The 21,980-nt window shown below is 39.2% G+C and overlaps 2 protein-coding genes across 2 annotated transcripts; one reads left to right on the top strand and one right to left on the bottom strand.

The window, feature by feature from the left end:
* Positions 1 to 689: 689 nt before the first annotated feature.
* ctsf (cathepsin F) lies at positions 690 to 7,731 on the bottom strand. Its single transcript, XM_038699721.1, has 14 exons — positions 7,337 to 7,731; positions 6,528 to 6,638; positions 5,857 to 5,938; positions 4,882 to 4,943; positions 4,646 to 4,718; positions 3,599 to 3,712; positions 3,300 to 3,448; positions 3,103 to 3,199; positions 2,917 to 2,997; positions 2,631 to 2,750; positions 2,275 to 2,339; positions 1,996 to 2,086; positions 1,785 to 1,843; positions 690 to 1,290 (listed from the first exon to the last, which is right to left on the bottom strand). The coding sequence occupies exons 1-14, from the start codon at positions 7,580 to 7,582 to the stop codon at positions 1,216 to 1,218; spliced, it is 1,425 nt and encodes a 474-aa protein (XP_038555649.1). The 5' UTR covers positions 7,583 to 7,731; the 3' UTR covers positions 690 to 1,215.
* Positions 7,732 to 11,805: 4,074 nt separating this feature from the next.
* Positions 11,806 to 21,555, top strand: aup1 (AUP1 lipid droplet regulating VLDL assembly factor). Its single transcript, XM_038699926.1, has 12 exons — positions 11,806 to 12,104; positions 13,315 to 13,452; positions 14,046 to 14,196; positions 14,611 to 14,798; positions 15,276 to 15,348; positions 15,843 to 15,916; positions 16,307 to 16,373; positions 17,243 to 17,345; positions 17,447 to 17,584; positions 18,655 to 18,794; positions 19,069 to 19,157; positions 21,191 to 21,555. The coding sequence occupies exons 1-12, from the start codon at positions 12,064 to 12,066 to the stop codon at positions 21,234 to 21,236; spliced, it is 1,248 nt and encodes a 415-aa protein (XP_038555854.1). The 5' UTR covers positions 11,806 to 12,063; the 3' UTR covers positions 21,237 to 21,555.
* The last annotated feature ends 425 nt before the right edge of the window (positions 21,556 to 21,980 follow it).

Below are 21,980 nucleotides of genomic sequence, written 5' to 3'. Positions count from 1 at the left end.
GGAGTGGGCTGGCTCTGATTTGGTAAACATCCTAATGGAGAAAGCGCAGACAAGGAAACAGGGAAGCATGTATTAGTTCATTGCAGAAAGTACTCTCGTCAAAGGAGGAAATTGTTTAGAGACGTAGGAGCAATTGGAGAAACTATATTTAGCCTACGCCCTCTACTTAATTTGGATATCTGGAACAAAATGAAGAAACTTCATCAAACTGGATTATACAAAAGGATATAGGCACCATTAAGATGTGAATAACGAACAGTGGAGGGCAGCAATACGCCATAGATGCGTGTAGTCTGCCGGAAACAAGAAGAACAGTTCAGTCTCTCCCTTCTTGCAAGGTACATCCATGCTGTGGCATCTTCGTTGCACCTAGTTTAATAAATTATACTCATTTTAACTAAGTACCTTGCATGGAGTCCCTCTCCCTAAGCCAGTATGTGACAAATGGGCCGGGATCCAAACCCATTTGGTAATGTTGAATCTTGCCTACTGTGGCAAATGAGGAATTGTCAATTAATCAAGTATGTTGGTGACTAATATAGTTTATGTTGTCAGTGAATACTAAAATGAGTTTAGATGCTTTTTCAGCAGGATTGAAGTGACTTTTGTATTTAGCATTGTAGATAAGATTTTGGGGAGTATCATGCAAAGTTTTTTGTTCTGTTGCATAAAACACCATAAACAAAGAACAGGCTTCCACAATTCTTTATTCAACCATCATTCATTTCTCACTGTCTTACAGCAGTTTTTACAATTGCATTGCAGCTATGGAGTAATGTGCAGACCAATACATAAGGTAAAACTCCCATCTTTCAAAAGTACTACATAGCATTAGCAGAAACACTGGAAACAAAACATCCGAGAAAACTGACAAGACAGCAGTCTAACTAGAATTAGTGCACATTCTTTATTGATCATGGGCTCAGTTACAATGAGGAGAGTTAAAACCAATACTGCCTAAAACACAGCAATCTTTATGACTTGTGGAACAAAATGCAAATAAAATCTACTTTAAAATCACTCAAAAATTTCTCAAAAACACTAGCTTAATTAGAGCTGGTATGTTTCTAGTATAGTAACACGAGGTGTGAGGTATGAAGGTGCAACATCTGGTTTAACGGAAACAATGGATCAAATGTGTGTGTGTGTGTGTGTGTGTGTGTGTGTGTGTGTGTGTGTGTGTGTGTGTGTGTGAGAATGTGTAGTGTTAGTGGTTTAGTTGACTACAGCAGATGAGCACATCTTGTTGATCCCACACGCATTGGACCCCCTGTATAGGTAGTAGTAACCCTGTGCGAGAGAAAGAGAGAATCACACATATTCTCACTACTTTATATGGGCAGCAATAAAGTAGCTAACTAACCTTTTATCCTGTATGATAAAACCTTACAATTAAACACAACATGATAAAAAACAGTAGTTAGTTCTGTACAGTATGTGTCCCATTATCACTGAGCATAAACATCATCTCTTTGGCGGTCTTCAAAACACTGAACAATCTAACCTTCACAATAATGTTACATGTTGCAGGGCTGTGGTACTAAATCCTATTAGACTGTAAAAGTGGACAGGCTCATTTTAATGTGCCCCGTCCCTATATGAGGTGAATGTAAAACATGCAGTCACAGTTAGAAGCGGGGTTTTCATCATCACTTGGATTGTTTAGGTCAACTTCTTATCGTTTCAAACTCGAGTGCACATTGAAACATTTCACGTGAGCCACTACACTACACTCTTTCTCTAAATCTACAAACAAAGAGTCTTAATAGGTGGGGTTGTCTCACCTGGTCTCCATAATCTTCCCCCCAGCTGTTTTTGATGGCCCAGAATGGGACACCGTTACCTGAAAGCACAGAAACATTCATAAAATGCACCTGACTGCATCCTGCAGTTTGATTCACAAAATGATCATCCTTCAAGTTGATATGCATGTTACAAATGTGTCTGTCGCAGGAGTGGGAACTGAGTAAATGAAGAGAGGATAAAAACACTTACGGTCTCCGTATCCCACCAGCAGCACAGCGTGGTCGATCATCCAGGGGTTACAGAAGATTTTCAAAGGGTGAGACACACCCTTCCTGTAGAACTTCAGACATTCAGAAGACAATTATGAAATTAATTAAATGTGGATAAATTCTTGTAAAGAATAAGATGCATTTTGACATGATGCTGTTATCTCTTGATATATAGTTCTCATGGACGTGATGGAAGTGTGTTGAGTATGTCGAATTTGTTGCTGTGGTTGATGAGTATAGCAGTGAGAAAACGGCTTACCTGCATGGCAAAGGCATTTAGAGCAACAGAGATTGGTCCATTCTCAGCCAGCCAAGCTGCAATTTCTGAGGAGAAAAACAAAACAAAACAAAAATGAGTCCATTTAACAGCCCTTTGTTTCAAACTGCCACATGGCTGAATTTTCTAGTTACAGTTAATATACCTGCAAAATCAGCACCCATTCATATCCACTACACTGTGCATTTGTCTTTGAAATAGGAAACGACAAATCACTGGATTCACTGTATGTCACTTTCAGTGTGTTTATTTTAGTATGGAAATGCTGTTGGAACATTTATCAGCGCCTTCTCTTCCCTTTCTTCCTCACTGCCTCTCTGTTCGCTCAGCCCACTCACCCTTCTCATCTTTGGACAGCTCCACAGAGCTGTTGATGTAGGCGGCCACCTTCATGGTGGTGAAGTCGCACCTCTGCTTGTGCCCGCTGTAGGTGTAGTCAGTCTCTGTCTCCAGACCACCTTGAAGGATGAAGATTAAAAGGTTAAAGCTTGCCCTCTGCATCAGCATAAATCACATGTATGCTTGTGCAACAAATAGCTGTAATGTAAGAAGAGGTGGGGATTGGGAGCTAAAATGATTCAAAGTGTTGCCACATCACTTGTCCTCCACCCGTGTCTTGCTTACCCAGCTTCTCAATAGCTTCATAAGCATTGGACGGCAGCCCTCCACGGCACGCCTGGTCTAGCCCATCACAGTCAACCAGCTCTGTGAGGGACAAATCAGTGAACCAATCAAATCATGGCTGCAGGAGAAAGTTGTTGAAATGTTGTATCATCTGTGTTTGTGCACATGTGTATACACGTGTGTTACCTTGTTCAGAGAGGGACAGCAGCGTGCCATTTTTCAGGAACCACTGGCCTTCAATGTTGCCCGTAACAGAAAATGCCCAGCAGGATCCACACATACCCTGCAAGAAACACACACACACACACACAGGAGGTATAACTTAATCATTAGTAACATAGGATTAGAGGGACTGCCCCATAAATAAGTCTGTTTGTTGGTACCTGGTTCTTAACAGGTGTGACAGCTCCATGATCCCGCCAGTCCCAGCTGGGAGGGGCGGGGTCTCGGGCAGGTGAGGCCGGTTTCATTGGTCGATGAAGAGTCCATTGACTCAGTAGCGGGTTCAGGTACGTAGAGCGAAACTCTTCCTCTGGAGAAAAATCACAAGGACAGAAGTCACACTTTTGTGTTACTTCAGACATTTATTGGGGGGGGGGGCAGATGCAACACATGAAAAGCAGAAGTTGTATTTCCTCATTGACAACGGTGTGGAAATACAAGCAAATGCACACACACATACCAGTTAGGTCGCTGAACTTGGTGACTCCATACTCAGCTGAACCTTGATCCAAAGACTGGATCTTCTCAGCAGTCTTCAGGTTCTCGTGGAAGATGCGCAACCGACGGTCGGTCTCTGCAGTATCAACGGTAAAAGACATACATACCACATGATTTGGCACTTGACAGTAAGAGACTTTGTTTTCCTGCCCTGTATATTAATCTTTTACATTTTTAATCATCAGTGTTTGGATCTGGGTCAGCCCAGATCCAAACACTGATGATCTTCTCAAACAACCAGTCAGTCCTTATCTAATCTATTATTGATTATCTATTATATCATGTTATTCATCTATAAAGCTTGACAGTTGAAGCTTCCAAGGTACCTCACATCTCTTCTCTCATTTAAATCTCATAACTACAGCACATGACCAGGTAACTGCCTACCTAACCTCACATTTCCCTCATGTACACACTAAAGTTGGCAGAACTGGATTCAGGTACTACACACCTTTTAAATGGAATGAACTGCAAACTCAAAATCCAGTCTTATATTCCCCCTGGAGATTTTGAAGCTCTATTATCATCTTACATTTTCTATGATTCTTGTAACTAATAATGACTATTTGTTTATTGTGTAGTTGTGTTGGTTCTGCCTGTTGTTGTTTTTCCAGTGAATATTTCTTGTTCTAAAGTCTCTCTTGGAAGATCTGCCACTTTCTGACTGAGATATAATCAGTTGCTCTGTCTGTCTGTTTATCTTTTTATTTTTTATTTCTAATAGTGTATTCATATTTATGTGCATTTCATGTCTTATCCATCATTTTTTGCTATTTTAAACCTGGTAATGTTTATTCACAGCTGATGAGATGCTTGTAACCAATAAAAACCAGTACACATGATATCCTAATTTCATAGGCTCTGAATGGATGAGGTTATTTATTCTTATGTTAAGGTAGGCTTTTATTGTTGCTATAAGCAGGACGGTGAAGACAGGAAAAGCAACACTATATGCACCTTCCTATGTTTGGTATGTACTGTATATACTTTACATGTGTCAGTCTCTCACCCTCTTGGCTGCTGTAGACCTTGCTGTATTTAACCATGAACTCTTTGAACTGGCCCAACAGCTCCACAGACTCCTGACAGATAAAGCGCAGACAAACACACAAATTCAACAACACATACCTCACTCTCAAAGTTCAAATTGACTGTTTACACAACAAATGCACAGCTGGAGAATATAAGACAGATAAGCCAGTCCTGTTATTGATATACAGTTATTGACTATGATATAATTTTTACCTCCAGGGGCTTGCTGGTGAATGCGTCCACGACCTTGTTGGTCTCCTCTAGTTGAGGTTCAACTGATGAGACATTCAGGACAACATGTTAAGTCTCAGATGTGCATACGTCGAATTACTGGAAATACACGGAAGGTGCAGAACAAGTGCAAGTTTGACATAATTCATTATGGCTTGTGCATGAAAAATAAACACTCGTCTTTTAAGCCTGAATCACAAAGTAGGCCTACGACGGAGAAGCCTAAAATACATTCTATTAATGCATATAACTTATGTTTACAGGAAGGCAAAAATCAACATTTACTGACAAAATCAGAACTATTTTACCACTAAGCAGTGAAGGTCATATCTACAAAACTGTAAACATGCAAAGTTTTGTCCTGGTGTAACATATTTTTAATACATTGTTTTAACCAGTTTGACATCCTGGAAGTTACTGCTGCAATTACAGAGGAAGCAATGCATCATGGGATAACACCGAAACTACAGGTGCATCTCAAAAAATTAGAACATCTATATTTTATATATTCTAGATTCATTACACATAAAGTGAAATACGGTATTTAAAGCCCTTTTTAAAAAAATCTTGATGATTACAGCTTACAGCTCATGAAAATCTTAACTCCAGTATCTCAAAATTGTATTAGAATTTCAGAACAAAGAATTAATATTACAGAAATGTCGACCTGAGAAGAGCTCTCTAATCAGCTAATTAACTTAACACCTGCAAAGGTTCCCTAAGTCTTTAATCTCTTAGTCTTTTCCAATATTCAGATTTTTTTTATATGCACCAGTACATAAACAATAGGTCAACAGTTATACAATTACAGTTAACCTAGAGGGGTAAGAATAAATGCCCCAGATACCTATGAGTCATAGCTGTGCTCTTCAGCTATATTTGACCGCAGGACAGGTGTAACTGAAAAACCATGACTCCTAGATGTTTAGTGATCAATGTTTTTGGATGCTGACTGACCTTTAGGCTGGCACTTCTGTTTGAGCAGAGTTGAAGTGCCCTGCCAGGGAACGTCCCACACTTCAAAAACACATACCTCCGTCTGAAATGAACAAAAAACATACACATACTATAAACAGTGAATTAACCTAATTATATTGTCATATACAGTATACACTCAGTGTGTTGAAAATTATTTCTGTAAGTGGAATCAGGTGTTTAACACTGCAGCTCAGGCTAACAACATCAAACAGAGCAAGTTATTTATGTCATTTTCATGTCTTTACATTTTAAAAGTGAAACGGCCATCTGTTTTTTTTCTTCTTCCTGGGCTTTAAAAGAGAGCTCATTAAAATGGAAATATGTTTCCACTATACAGTCTAAGAATAGAGGAACAAATAAGCTAACAAAAAGAAAAGCTTATGTCTCAGTGTTGTGCATGCAAGCCTGTGGGCGTGAGGCATGAGGGTGCTTCAACTCAAACTCAAGTCACAAGAACATCAGGTGACTGGTGATGCTGAACAAACTGAACTACACTGTTGAAATAATGATGTACACAATTACATGCACACAAAAGCACCTCCCCATTTAGGGATATAACATACATCTTAGTGAAATCTGCGATTGTAAAACCATGACATTGACCGACTCTCTCTTACTCAGGGAGAGTCACAAACAAACACACATCGTACCTTGAGTTTCTGTGACACGGGATAGAAGTCACATGTCCTGAGCATGGTGGATTTCTTACATTGAGTGTTACTCAGTTCCACTGTTATAGTGTAGCGGATACCCTTAACCAGCTGGAAAACAGACAAACACGCACACACACAGTGGTCATTTTTCATTCACAAACCTTAATAAACCTTTTACTAAGACACAAGTTGTTCTAGTTGTGTTCAAATCTAGTATAGTAGTGGTCAAACACACAAAACGTGTGTATTTGGATGACTTTTATCCAAACTAAGCTTTTTGTGAATGTATGTTGACTCTGCTGCAGTATCTGGATGCTTCTTTTGCTGCATGGACACTCTGGTGGCACTAGGCCATACTGCACAGATGGATGCGCTGATAGATGCAACTCTGGTGAGGCCATTTGGTTGCAGTGTCAAGCCCGGTAGAACTCAATGCCACGACTTCCGGTCAAAATTAAAATAAGAACATATCGACATATGCCGCCTGTAACCTTTGCTGGTAAGCAAATGTGGTGACAGGACCGCGAAAGTTGAAAATAAAAATGTACTCAACAATCATTTTTATTGTATGCACAGGAAACATTTGTACGATAGATTACGCCATTTATGTGAAGGTAAATCACCTTCCTTCCGGTCTTTGTTTTGCTAACTTGACGCAGCTTTAAAATGCCCCCCAACCGCACTGTTGTTTACAACTCTCACTGCAACATAACACATCGTTGTGCAAACAATATCCTCCACCCTTACCAGTATGTTATGACTAAATAAAACGCTACAATGATAAATAATGTCACCGTCTTTGTTACCTGTTTGGTGGCAGAGATGAGCCGGCTGACTTTGCGGAGGTGCATCGCGTTGGAGCCCCGGTTGTAGCGCTCCTCGGCGAACTCCAGAGCCTTCTTCAGGCCTGGATCCGACTCCTGCAGACGGATAGAAGAGCCAGGAGGCCCGAACAAAGGCCGGTCGAGGTCCTCACCAAGCCCGAGTACCGAGCCCAGCACGGCGGTCAGGGCCAGCCACAGGATTACCGGAAAACAGCGGAATCCGACCATGTTGGTCCTGGTGTGTTGTCAAAAAGAAGGGACCGGTGTTCAGTCTTTGCTCAGTTAAAATGAGGGATGTTTGTTTTCCTAGAAGAAAAATCGATGTCGAGTGTATCAGCACTGGTTACACAAGAGGTAATGTTGTAGTGTTGTTGCCAAACAAATGTGAGGCTGTGGGAGGAGACTGCGAGTAGTAATGTGCGGGGTGTGTTCAAGAAACATACATTCAACTCCAGTCGTAATGGTGTTACTTATAAATCCTTAATAACCGGTTAACATATTACATAATTGTATATAAATCTAATTAATATTCTAATAACTAATAATATGTTAGTTGTGACTGTAAATGAATGTGATATCTTATAATATCTGTTATGGCAGAAAATTGTGTCCTCTTACATTTAATCTTTTATATATGATCTTTTAATATTATTATTATTATTACTGTTGTCGTTATGGCTTGGATAGATATATATGTATTGTGTTTTTATCCTTAACCTTTCCTCTCCTATACTCCTTATGTTAGTCCATCCACATTTACTAGGGTTTAGGTCAGAGCTGTGAGATTGTTTTGGTGTTTTCCCCTCTTGTTGTTTCTCTCCCCTCCTTGAATGTTCATTCAAGGCTGAGAGACGATCTCTGTTCCCCAAAACATAGAAACCTAGACTGTGTAAATGATGATGGATCCCTTTGCTCTGGACCAACTGTATATGTGTTTTAGTACTTCTCTGTTTATTTTCTTTTGTTAAATAAATTCTTCAAAGACAATGGTTGGTTGTAACTCAATTCTTTTTTCTCAACCCCTCACCAGGAATATAATTTCCACGACAATATCATGTACATATTATTTGAAAAAGCCAAACAATTTTTGCTCCTTAATTCTACCCTGAATTTGATTAAAAACTACTGCTTTTAACTGATTAGCAGATAAAAAGGAGTGCATTTGAACAGGTTATTTCCTCCTGGGAGCAGGTAATGAATGGTACCTTACGTTGACATAATACACCCCGTTAACAAGGCAAAGTTAGAGGACAGAAAATAGCGCGTCATCAGTTTCTCAGGGGAAACACTACATACAATAATCAGCAACGAAGAAAATTATTCTCAACTCATCCTACCTGGTATGAAATTAGGTTAAAAAAAAGTAACATTGATTGAATTAGGCACAAGAAATTATATTGATTAATTAATAAATATTGATGTGGTTAGTTATTGCTCCTATACAATACCTGACATATTCATCTAATAAATCTAATTTAACTTTTGTCCTTTCATGAAAAGACTGTTGAATATGAATCACAGTTTTCCTGTTTAAAACACCGCATTTGCGTTTCGAAAGAAACTGCTAGAAACTGAGACAGCATGAAGACACACCTGGGCTGTTGTTGACTGGATAGGAATAAGAACATGTAGAGCGCAGGGGCTCTTCCTTGAACTACTTTTAGGCACATTTACTAAACTCTTAAATAATGTATAGCCTACTTGTTACATTATATTGCAAAAGAAACACTTAGTTTGTGGCACAAATACTTGTTTTATTTGAAAGATAACAAGCGAGAACAGCAAACAGCTCTGTTTAATTCTGACCCGTCTCTGTCATCCTGCTGCTGCTGCACTTTCTCTACTTTATTGTCGGACTGCAGGATTTTCATATAGTGTTGGCCTAGCCCAGTTCTTGATCAAGAATTGATTTTGTTCATAATTATGATATTATTATTACGAACAGAACTGCTAGCTAATTATATATTTTGTGTAGGCCTATTCATTTAGTGGATGTGGACATTAAAAATCACCCACTGGCTGTCCAGTTTATTGAAATAATGTGAGGCACAGAGGGGGAGGACATAATGTTAGTCTTTCAAAACTTATAAACGCATTGAAGAGCTGTTAACCATCTGTGTGACGAAAAATTTATAAATTATATTTACATTCTATAATCAGAATTATTATATGGACCTTTCAGTTGTTGCTGGATATTGGTAGGGACGTGTCCCTTCTAAATGTTAAGGTTTTTTTTAAGTTATTGAACACCAAATGTTCAACAACTGTGGACTGTAGATTGTTGTAATGGACTGACGTGGGAGTACCAAACACAAACCACTAGAGGGCGACACACACCGTCACTTTAGACGGTTTACCTGTAAGGAGACCTTTATTTTGGAAATAAAAGGACAACGAAGAGGCAGAACGTTTAACTGGATTAAGAACTTCTTATGTAACAGGACAATTCAGGTGAGGGTGGGAAGCGAATAATCAGATGAGCTTGAGATAGAGAATGGAACCCCTCAAGGTAGTTTAATAAGTCCAGTGCTCTTTAATATACTAGTAGTAGAGTAAGGAAAGAAGTTCTCATTGTTCTCAGATGATGGGGCTATCTGGAAGCGAGGGAGGAACATCTCCTATATTTATGGTCAAACGCAAACAGCATTGGACAAAGTAACGGAATGGGCTAATGACTGGGGCTTTAACATATCTACAGAAAAAACGAAATGCATGATATTTGGACATGAGAAGAAAATGCCTACACAGATGTTACAGATTTATAATAGGACTATTGAAAGAGTGGAACATTTAAAATTTTTAGGAATGTGGTTAGATGAAAGGATGACATGGAAGAAGCATATTGAGATGGTTTCCTTGAAATGTGGGAAAATAATTAATGTCCTAAGGTGTGTGGCTGGGGTCGACTGGGGAGCTGACAGTGAATCTATGATGATGATATACAGAGCAATGATAAGATCAACTATGGATTATGGCTGTGTGGTATATGGGTCAGCAGCCCCTTCAGTGATTAGCCAACTTGAAAGAGTCCAAGCAAAAGCCCTTAGAGTGTGCAGTGGGGCGTTTCGCACAACCCCAATTCCAGCACTATTAATAGAAACAGGGGAGATGCCGTTAGAAATAAGAAGACGTAAAATTGATTTGAAATATATAATGAAACTAAAAGGACAGGATGGAAAACTACCAACAAAAATCCTGTTGAGTCAACACTGGGAGTTCATGGAAACAGCAAGAAGGATCAAAACAAACTTTACAGAAAAACTCAAATCTATGGCAAAGGAAATTGGTATTATGAATTTGAATGTATGTCCACCAATATGTCGTCCAGATATACTTTCATAGTTGATCCCTGATCCCAATGTTGACCTATATTTTATGGAAACAAGCAAAAGAAATATGTCAGAGGCTGTAGTGAAGGAGATAAAAGCCCGGATGTGTCAAATATGGGGAGGCCACCTACAAATCTATACTGATGGGTCAAAGAATCCTGAGAGCGGTGAAGAGGCTTTTGGTGTTAGCATTCCAGAAATAGGTTATAAAAAAGGGTGTAGGATTCCAGGTCATATGTCGGTCTTCATAGCAGAACTGGTGGCTGTTCTATGGGCATTAAGGTGGGTCGAAGATAATAAACAGGAATATTCAGTTATATGTAGCGACTCAGCAGCAACTCTGATTACAATTAAAGATACTAAAATGAAATCTAGACCTGATTTACTTGTGGAAATCATGCAGGTGTTGTATAGAATTCACAAAGCAGGGTATGAGGTGGGGTTTGTGTGGGTACTGGCGCACATGGGTGTGGAGGGTAATGAGGAAGCAGATGTGGTGGCAAAGAAGGCGGTGCTGGAAGAAAGATTTCAAATTAATTTACAATATGGGTTACCGGATTACACAGAAATAATAAATAGGTCAGTGAAAGAAATGTGGCAAAAATCATGGGAAAACGAAAAGAAAGGGGAGAACATATTATTCAGTACAAAGAACTGTAGAGAAAGGAAAATGTGCTTTTAGAGGTAAGAGAAGAGATGCAGTAGTTTTATCCAGACTGAGGTCTGGGCACTGTGGGCTGAGGAGTGGGCTGGCTCTGACTGGTAAACACACTGATGGAAAATGTGAGTGTGAAGACAAGGAAACAGTGAAGCATGTATTAGTCCATTGTAGAAAATACTCTCGACCTGGGAGCAATTGGAGAAACTATATTTAGCCTACGTACTCTAGTTAACTTAGATAGTTGGAACAAAATGAAGAAACTGATCGAATACCTACATAAAACTGGTTTATACAAAAAGATGTAGGCAATTAGCATTAGGATGTGAATAACGAACAGAGGAGGGCAGCAATACGCCACAGATGCGTCTAGTCTGCCGGAAACAAGACGAAGAAGAAGAAGTTTACTTTCCTGGAGATGGTACTTTTATTCTGGAGGACTCTGTCCGGAAGTGTTTTTGTTTTTGTTGCTGCTAGCGAAGCACAGTCGCTAGCGCTGCTAGCACCGCAGGCAGAAACATCTACGGACGATAGCTAAGCTAATATTTAAAACTTGCTGAAAAGGGCTGCCCGAAAACGTTTTACTCCAATCTCACTAACATTAGCTGCCATTTCAGCCCCGTACGACAAAACTGCTGTCGTGAACGTAATGACTTATTTATTTTTAGGGATCAGGTTGTTGTCTTAGCATTAGCCTCTGAGCGAAGGTCTGACCGTCAGACATGGAGACTCGGGGGATTGAAGACATGTTTGACTTTCGTCGGTAAGTCATCTAACGGCAGCTAGCTAATGAAAGCAGGTGTTTACCTTTAGCTAACCTTACGGTTTTATCCTGTGTGTTTAAGAAATACAGTAATGTTATAGGGTTAATGTGATCGGTGGCTAGCTAACGTTAACTAAGTTACTGTAGGCGTCCAGGGTTCTTTAACCTTTTAAACATACAGCTAGCTAACCTAGCCGTGTGGTGGTACAACGTAGTGGACTGTTGTGCAACATTGTGCAGTGCTAACGGTAATTTAAATGTACACATCGCGCTGTCCTCAACTATCAACGTTAGCGAACTCAACACCTCAAAGGGGATGTTGAATTTACATCGCACTCATTAGCTCGTGCTAGTTGAGCGTAAAGTTTTCTGAAAGACAGTAGGCTGAGACAACATTTGTCTCTGTGTATGCGGAGTGAATAAGTTTGTAACAGTTGTGCCTCGACCGTACAGTCTAAAAATAAATGACCCATCTTTCACACGGATACAGGTGGGACATAAAGCCTCTAGGTGCAGCAGTACTGATTACGGTTTCGGATTGTGGGACAGAATAAGACTCTTCTTAATCTAATATCTTATTATTAAGCATCACGGATGTTCTTTAGGACCTAACTACCAATCACGTAGAGACACGTGTAATAACGTGTAGAAAATGAAAGCTGCCGACTGAGAGACTGAAACTCACTCTATAAAGAAGAAGACGGGTGATGTTTATTCTTCAACAGAGAATCATTATCATATAATATATAAACTAGAGATAAATGCTCAGATTCACCATAAAGCGTTAAACTCTCATTTAGTAGTTTATCAGCATGTGTAGGATACAATACATAGTGGCTGTCCTGAATGTGGGTTTTTTTGTTTAATACAAAGACAGGTAGTACTCCTTAGCTCCTCAGTATGACACATTATATCTCTGTCACTGGTCTTATTATTTATATATATTAAAAAGATAATCATTGTTATTTGATAATATAATATGGCAACACAACTTAAGAGTGATAGCTAGTAATTAACATTGGTATTGACATAAATCCTCACATGGCTTATATTTATATTTTTTGTTTGTTAAAATGTGTTCCTGCTTGAAGTTACTGCCAGTGCGATTCATGTAGTCTGACAAGAGCTCACAGGCAATAACATTTTACTTTTTTAAACTTTAATCGACTGCATTTAAAAATCTTGTTCACGTCTCTGTTTCTTTGTACAGGTTTCCCAAAGATGCTGTTGTTCTCCTGCTGTTGCTGGTTTACTTTCCAGTTGGCATTTGTTTGATGTTAATACGGATTTTTATTGGTGTTCACGTGTTCTTGGTGAGCTGTGCACTTCCAGAAAGTTTTGTTAGAAGGCAAGTATTTTATTAAGTATCTATTTTTCTTTACATTTTACTCTCAGCAGTAGTAATGGTTGTGGAAACAGCAATAGCAGTTGTAGTCACATGTTTGTGTGTCATTAATAATAATGAAAGTGTGCATTAATAATAACTGAGGTGCAAGTAGTAGTAGAAATATAACAGTGACAGTTCATGTTAAAACACACTATATAATGCATACTGCGTGTCCCATTAAAAATAATTGCAGCATGGTAGCCTCTCACAGCTACAATGACTGCATTAAATTCAGCCGCCACATTAAATACCATTAAGGCGAGTGGCTCGGTATATTTGATATGGTATGTGTCTGTTACATAGCGACCTCTTGTTAATGAGACCTGGCTCTCATTAATTTCCACGTTTAAATAAAGGTGAGGACTGTGGGATCGAAGAACCTTAATGTATAATTAGACAACACGTGTAAATTACCTGGATATTGCTTTTAAGATCAGTGCAAAAGAAACATACTGAGCTCAGCCCTTGAAATTGTTAAAAAATAATAAATGAAAAAACTGCTGTCTGATTACATTCACCCTTATTTCTTTGTACTTCCTTCTTTGTACTCTTAGATTTATTGTAAGGATTATGTGCTCTGTCCTGGGGATGCATGTGAGACAGAAAAACCCTCGTTTCAGAGACAAAAACACCAAGCTGTACATATGTAATCATGTGACAGAGTGTGACCACAACATAATCAACCTTCTGACCCCCTGCAATACTGTGAGTGTTTGACTTTCTTTGTTAAACCATGTTATACAGTACACATTTAAACCTTTTAGCCATCTGTCATGTGTAAAAATGCTACATGCTTCCTATAGTAGTTGGCATTTTCTAAATCACCTACATGTCAGTCAGTGTTAGATTTGAATTGTGAATGATCTGCTTGTGAAACTGTAAGGATAAAAGTACATAATGTTCTGTAAACATCAATGGCTGCAGACAACACATGCGTGTTTGCAGAGGAGGCAATGTGTGCACTGGTGCATGAAGGATATTAAAGTCTTATTTGCTTAGTGCCCAGGCCAGCTTTCTATCCTATTTTGGACTTTTTCTATAATACCGGTGCACATTTTGGTTATTTTACTGTTAAACACAGTGTTAAGTGAACTTGCTGTGTCTCTTTCTGCTTGTTAGCCCCAGTTAGAGGGCTCCACAGGCTTTGTGTGTTGGGCCAGAGGCTTCATGGAAATCCATTCAGCTTCTGGCCAGGCAGCAATCACAGAGTCTCTTCAGAGGTACTGCTCTGCTGAAGGCACCCCGCCTTTGCTCCTGTTTCCTGAAGAGGACACGACAAACGGCCGTGCTGGCCTGCTCAAGTTCAGGTTGGTGCTACCGTTTCTGGGATCTAACTACTCCTTATAAAAACACGTTGTGTACATGTTGTGTATCATGTGATTCATGTCACTGAGGACGACAGTTATTATTTGTGAGTGGAAATGGTGGATGCAATGCTAGGAAATGTAACATTTCACCCCCACATATTCTGCTTGTAACTCTTTTGTTTCTGGTTTTGGATCGTCCTTCATATTTACCCATGATATTCATACCAGTCCTACAGCATAGCAGTAACTGTCTGGGATCTATCTGTATTTCACTGTCACGGAGACTTTGTTTTGTCATGACTGTGTTTGTAAGAAGAAACTGATTTAATTAAACCAGCCACAAATTATCATTCTTCTTCCATGGCACTTTGAAATTTGAGTTTCCCCCTACTAATTTCCCTCTAGAGTTCTATGGGCAAATTAGTGTATTGATGTGAAAACAGGACCACCAATACTAAATATATTTTTTCTTCTCAGTTCCTGGCCTTTCTCACTGACTGAGTCCATTCAACCTGTGGCCTTACGGGTGACCAGACCATTGATTGCTTTGGTAATGTCGTATGAATTTGCATTATAAGACAGAAATAGAGTGCAGGGTTAAGACACAAAAATAAAATAGACTCTTTACCAAAATGTGACTGTTGTGTATTTACAGCATTCACAGTTTGAATCTTGATAGCTGTGCACAATATCAGAGTGTTAAGCAACAAGTACAAAGAGAAGGGGTTTCTTAATGTGGTGGGTAATGACATATAAACCATGTCACATGACTGCCTGTATCCAGACACTAAAATACCATTTCCGTGCTATGAAAAATCATTAGAAAATGAGAAAAAAGTAATTCTGTCTTGTGTTGCTAAATGCAGCGTTGGCTAAGTGAGGATATTTTTAAATAGATGCAGGATTTATTTGGGTCAGCATAAGACCGTGCCCCAGCTGTTATTGACATATCCTCTGTGTAACTATCTGTGTAGTTGAATATAGTGCATGTCACACTGTAATATAACAGTATGATTGACTTTGTTGTATTTTGTCCGTCCGCAGAGCATACCAGAGTCAAGTTGGCTTTTGGAGCTCTTCTGGACATTTTTTGCTCCATGTACAGTGTATCATGTAAGGTACTAAATAATTTGTATCATTATTTCTATCGGCACTCGCTTTTTAAAGTTGAATCCTGATATTAGGCAGCTGAATGAGCAATAATAATCCAGTAGGTTTTATTTTTCTTGTGAAACTGAGATCATTTTGTGGAGACGTGAGTTACGCCAACAAAATCCACAGAGTACAAAACATCAAAAGCCAATGAAGTCATTTGGGCTTTTGCACAAGTAACAACCCCAGGCTCATCTTCTCTGACCAATAAAGTTGATTAACGAGCATATGTTTCATGGTCTTAAAACTAAGTTGCAAATATAGTTTTTAAATGGTTTTCTGTTGCTTCTGAGCAATTGTGTTGCTATGATTTTTGTCAGAATTACTTATTGTTTTGCTTTGTTTTTCATTTCCAGTTGGCTCCCACCAGTATCCAGACAAGACGGCGAGTCCATACAGGAGTTTGCCAACAAAGTCCAGGAGGTAAAAGCAATGTTTACCAGCTGAGTGGATTCATAAATGGTTAGATTTGTAATAGGGTTGGGCCGATAGACGATGCCATTGTCCATCGGTGATGGCTGACAGACATCACAACGTTGAGCCGGCATCATGATTGTAGAAACCCCGCCCCCCCAGGAAAACAAATCTCAAATTTTCACATTATACCACCGTGTGAAAGCAGGTTTTAATGACCATGAACATTCTCATTATTGTTTTTAAGTATGGTTTTCACCTGCCTCGGAATTCTCTTCTCCCCACACTATGACACACTCACACACACCTGCACCTCAGGTAAACTGTGTTTTATAAAGTCGCCTAAAAGACTGAGAACTTTTTTCCGTATATTTCCACCCGCAATCTGTTATCACGGCAGCAGGTGAGCTGCATGCCGGCTTATTAATGACGCAGCCTATCAAACAACTGAAACCAACATCTGCACTCTGTGTGTTCACTGCTGATTTACCTGGTCCGTGTGTAAAATATCCACCTTGACTTGTAACATAAATTTAATAGTCTACCAATTATTTTTTTTACCGAAGTCTGTGCGAGAACACATGCACATAAGACGACTGCTGCTCACCCCGAGCGCAAGTGTCCACGCACCGGATGACATCGTCCGATGGAAATTTGCTCCTTTAATTTTAAAATTCTAATTTGGAACGGTAATGACATGTTATACGTAATGAAACTTAGGCAATTCAACCATTTTCCTGACCCCTCACCTATACTCAGATCCCTAATTAAGAAACTACATCTAGGTATAGCTCTCTAAAGCCAAAACCGTTTATTTATATTCACCCTATATTGCGTTGTACGCCAAAGTTGTATCATTATGTGTCTTTTAATTTCAGCTACTAGCCGGTGAACTTGGTCTGGTCTCTACCAAGATCACTAAAGCCGATAAAGCAGAGCACATCAAAAGGAAAAGACACAGTGTTCCACAAACCTCTACAAGTAAGTAAACTCACACCCATCTGGGTCTCTGCATTTAGGGATTCAACTGATTGGTTTTAGAGTTTTTTGGGGGATGTCAGCTGTTCTTTTCCTTACCCCAGGTGTCAGGCCTGCCTCTATTGGACTTGGTTTCATGGTCCAGAGTTTGGGTACTGACGATCATAGGATTGCTAAAATGGCTCAACAGGTGAAGGACGTGTTGCCTCATGTCCCACTGAATGTCATCGCAAAGGACTTAGGTGGGACCCGACTTAAGTGCACGTTTACATTTTGACCCCACATGAATGTACTGTCATTATTGTTCACTCTGCTCTTCCTGCTCTACCACACTGCTCTATCCATTCATCCAATTTGTTATAGAGCCCGACTGATATGGGATTTTTAAGACCTATTTTGATATTTGAGGATTTTAAAATCCAGTATTCCGATATATCGGCAAATATCTTTTTTTTTATTTTTATTATTTTTTTCTCCTTCTTTTCAGAAACAGATAACATAAACAAAGATTATCGTATCGTGTGTAAATATGAGACAATACCAAGATAGCATGACATAATGCAGTTTAAAAATACATGTTTTACTGTTATAAAGAATAATTGATTATGTCAGCTGATTGCTGTGTTTTGTGGAGCTCCAAACACGTGTTGCCATTTTTCTTCTGTCCCTCCATTTCTTTATAAATTGTCATTTATTGGCTGTTAAGAACACCTATAACGATTTACAGTATAAACTATGTAGCAATAAAAATCGGTCAGGCTCTAATTGTAACACAGCCTTCAATTCATAGTTTTCAGTCACATGACATGCGTGGTGACCTGGAGCGCAAAACAAGAGACCAACATACAACAGACAACTCCCCCGTAGAGATGCTGCAAAGCTGTCAAATTTTATTTGGATCACCTTTCAACTTAAGAAAAAGAAAGATATGAACACAAACTGTAAGTGTTGGGCATATCCGATCTATATAGCGTTACAGCGACTTCTACTGTTAAAAACCGCCAGGTCCCTGCTGCCTCTCCAATGCGGTAATGTTTACTTTTACCTTCTGGGGAATCCCTCACCTAACACAGCCCAGGCTTGTCTCCTCCTCGATTAGTAAATGTGAAAGCACAACATCCGTCCAGCATTTTGGCAACGCTCAAAGTAACACTTTGTATCACTTGCTTATTGGTTGGCAGGCAGCGGAAAAAAACTTTTTTGCCCTCCAAGGGAGCGTTTTCCTTGGAATGTGACGTCACGTGAAAATTATGAATACTTCATTGGGGTTTACATTGTTATGTGCTTACGGTTGTCTCTTGATTTTGTACAGCAAAAACCAATTGTGTTGATACCACCATAACAAATCTACTGGAGAACAAGGAGGAAACTCCATTGGAAGCAACCGAAACGTCGACATTTGGGCCTTCCAAGAACAGCCCCTACTCCTGCGATTCTGCTCCCACTTTAAAGGTTTGACGTTTCAGCATGCTGCTGTGTCTGAGCTCTCTCACTGGGCAATTTATAATTTTGGATCCATTTTAATCTTAGGCAAACACGTGAAGTTCATATTTCCTTGAATTATAAACAAAACAATTAAATATTGGAAATTTTAGTTCTGCTTTGTTCTGCTGTGCCACGTTGATTGATTATATTTGTTTTCACATACAATCTGTTGTAACTGTCTTTTTGGTGGGGTTTTTTTGCTTTTATGAAGTTTCTAATCCCATTTTCTTTTCACCCACAGCCTGCTGCCAAATCTTTTGGGAAATCACCAGTTGACAGACATTTATCTCTCCAAGAGAGAAAAGATGCGCTGTATAATTTTGCAAGAAGGTGAGATTTTCTTGCCTTTACCAATATCACATCATAAAGGAGATTATTATTTGTAAGAGGAGCAAAAGGTGTTTCAATATTGCAGCAGAAAATGGTAAAAAGGTCAGCCGTACATGGTGGAATGTCTCACCTGCTGTTTTTATCAGATATTCCTGGACTCTTTGAAAATGTTCCTGTTCAGGTCATGTTAATAAGTCACCTCAGAGAAAAGTCAAAGCTGCTTCATTATGCACAACATCTTGCACTTCTGCAATATTCATTTGGTTTGAGATTTACTTTGAATTCATTCCTTGGGTCACGTCTGTCGTTCAGTACTGATTCTGCGGTGTTACAGCAGCACCAGGCAAACGTTGTATGTAAAAATACACCTGTGTTCTCTAATTTAGACCCTAAACCTTTGTCTCCGAAACAGACGTGAGGGAGTCATTGAGAGAAAAGTGGACTGGCCAACATGAGATCTCTGAACTGTGTATTTAGCACTGCCTAGTGTTACCTAGTGTAACTTAAAAGCTGCACTGATCAATATTGTTATACAAACAATAGCTGAAATAACTGTGATAAATGTGAAACATGTCGATCGTAGTGACAAACCCCCAAAGAGTTATCACCTGACTCTGCAGATCTGTTAGCTCATAGTTTTGGTTTTATGCCTCACAACTTTACTGTTTGAACACCTTTTGAAAATGCGTCAGGTTAGTTGGAGAGTAAATTATGTGTGTGTGTCACATTAACCATCTATACCAGGTGTGTGTATGTTAAATATCAGAGGTGTGGACTGGAGTCACAAATGACTTGACTTGACAAAATCAAAGAAGACTTGTGACTCGACTTTGACTTGAACAGCAATGACTTGTGACTTGACTTGGACTTGAGCCTTTTGACTCGAGCTGACTTGATACTCCCCATGCCTGAATATAAATTATGATATAAAAAACTGCGCAACGCATCAACATAGCGCTGTGCTCAATTCCTCCACCTCACGGAGAAAAGAAAGGTCAGGTCGAAACAGTGTAGAGAGACTGCTGCAGCTGTTGCATGAAGCTGCTTCCACCAATTATAAAAACAAATTAACTAAGATAAAAACGATAATAGCGCCGGGTGCTGTTTCACAACGACACCTGTTTTGTTTTATAAATCCAGCACACCTCTTTCCTTTACAGCTGAGGCCCTCCCTAAAAGGTGTGTTCAGTGATGCTTTACCTGATCGGTTCTTGTAAAATATCCACTTTGTCTGCGTCTTCTAACGTCATAGCGATTTATAGTTTTCTCACTGCTGGTTTCTGTCACTGCATCTCCCGACAAAACACCACGGTTGTATTTCAGCGTTCTGTAACGTAACTTCGTCAACTAGAGTAGTTCACCTGTCACCTGCTCTGCTCCCCTTCATGTGTGTACACACACACACACACACACCCCCCTCAGTGACCCATCCGTCACCCAAAGCTGTCAACTTGGGGGAAACTGTGCTGTTGTCGTCCTCTTGCACTCTAGATGCTGCTTTCAAGGGCTATTTGGGATTTTGGAGTAATGCATATATAGTAGCCTAGTTTTTAAAAAGAAAGTATTACATTTCAATAGTTTACTGTTTCCTAAGGCAAGGAGTAATCCTGTTAAATAATTGTGATCTCAATATTGACCAAAATAAGTAGCAGCCCAGAACATTTAATTTAATTCATGAAATTTGTTGGGTGAAACTGCACCTCTGCCTTCTTTCTGTACATGCTAATGATTCATTCAATACATTGTTTTATTTTTAACTTGAAAAAACTTTTTAAATGGTTTTAAATTTGGTGAAGAGCGCATTATGACTTGTTTAGGACTCGAAACTCAAAGTTAAAGACTTGGACTTGACTTGGACTTGCCACTCATGATTGGTCTGGACTTGGGACTTGAGTGCCAAGACTTGAGACTTGACTCGGACTTGTAAAACGATGACTTGGTCCCACCTCTGTTAAATATTTCACTGATTATACTTCACTTTTGCAGAGTAAACACTGACGGATGATTTTATCTCTCTCTTTTTCCTCATTTAGACGCTACATTGAAAAACATGGATTGGATCAAGAAGACAGTCACTGAACACACCTTGGGTCAAGCCATCATTGAAAACTTGTCAGAGAGGAGCATTTTCAACTTGCATAGCTGTCTTATTTGAATGGTGATTTTATATTCTGTCAACGGGATCTGTTGAAAACCACATTTTGTTAGTTGCAAATAAAGGACAAGTATTCAAAACATGTACACGTTGATGGAATGGTGATTATGCATGTGTTTAATTCTTCATTCTGGCTGATACATAATTTTGATAACAGTTTGTATTACGATCCACTGACTGTGAATCATCTATTTATTTTTATAATGTCCAGAGTCGTCGATGAAAATAAAGTTCAGCTTGACCTTAAGGAAATTGTTTCCTTTGTATGTTGACTCAAATGTCCAAAGCTTGCCTTGTGAAAGAAAAGTATTGTTTAAATGTGAATTATATTTTGAATATTTCATTTATAAGTGTAAGGACTTTTGTCATATTTATAATTTCTAATGCATGCTTGCGTACAACCAAATCCTGCCATAAGAGGGAGCCAGAGAGTCAGTCTGTTTGGAGCGTAGTGGTCCCACAACAGGTCTTGACCAGTCTCTTCTGTTCTCTTTAGGAAAGATTTGGTCATTGGGACAAAAACACAAGACAATAAAACCAAAAGTTGCCCAAGAGGCGGTTGTGAAGGAGCAAGATGAAAGTCAGATTGGTCGTATCCAGTTTGAAACAGGTGAAAAACAAATGTGTAGATTGAATTGAATGAGATACTTTACGGCAGTGTCAGCAGC

Source organism: Micropterus salmoides, unplaced genomic scaffold (assembly GCF_014851395.1).
Source record: "Micropterus salmoides isolate LMB-PRFRI ecotype aquatic unplaced genomic scaffold, ASM1485139v1 Ms_hic_scaffold_5, whole genome shotgun sequence".
Classification (NCBI taxonomy): Eukaryota; Metazoa; Chordata; class Actinopteri; order Centrarchiformes; family Centrarchidae; genus Micropterus; species Micropterus salmoides.
Note: the sequence above shows the minus strand (reverse complement) of the source record. Positions and strands in the feature narration are given on the sequence as shown.

What these genes read in the sequence shown, in the direction of transcription:
- aup1 (XM_038699926.1), top strand. Translation starts at nt 12,064, where the DNA reads ATGGAGACTCGGGGGATTGAAGACATGTTTGACTTTCGTCG. An exon ending in CCAGAAAGTTTTGTTAGAAG is followed by an intron (nt 13,453 to 14,045) that starts GCAAGTATTTTA and finishes TTGTACTCTTAG; the next exon opens with ATTTATTGTAAGGATTATGT. An exon ending in TGTCATCGCAAAGGACTTAG is followed by an intron (nt 17,585 to 18,654) that starts GTGGGACCCGAC and finishes GATTTTGTACAG; the next exon opens with CAAAAACCAATTGTGTTGAT.
- ctsf (XM_038699721.1), bottom strand. Translation starts at nt 7,582, where the DNA reads ATGGTCGGATTCCGCTGTTTTCCGGTAATCCTGTGGCTGGCCCTGACC. An exon ending in GCTGTCCAAAGATGAGAAGG is followed by an intron (nt 2,340 to 2,630) that starts GTGAGTGGGCTG and finishes TTTTCTCCTCAG; the next exon opens with AAATTGCAGCTTGGCTGGCT. An exon ending in TAAATGCCTTTGCCATGCAG is followed by an intron (nt 2,087 to 2,274) that starts GTAAGCCGTTTT and finishes GAATGTCTGAAG; the next exon opens with TTCTACAGGAAGGGTGTGTC.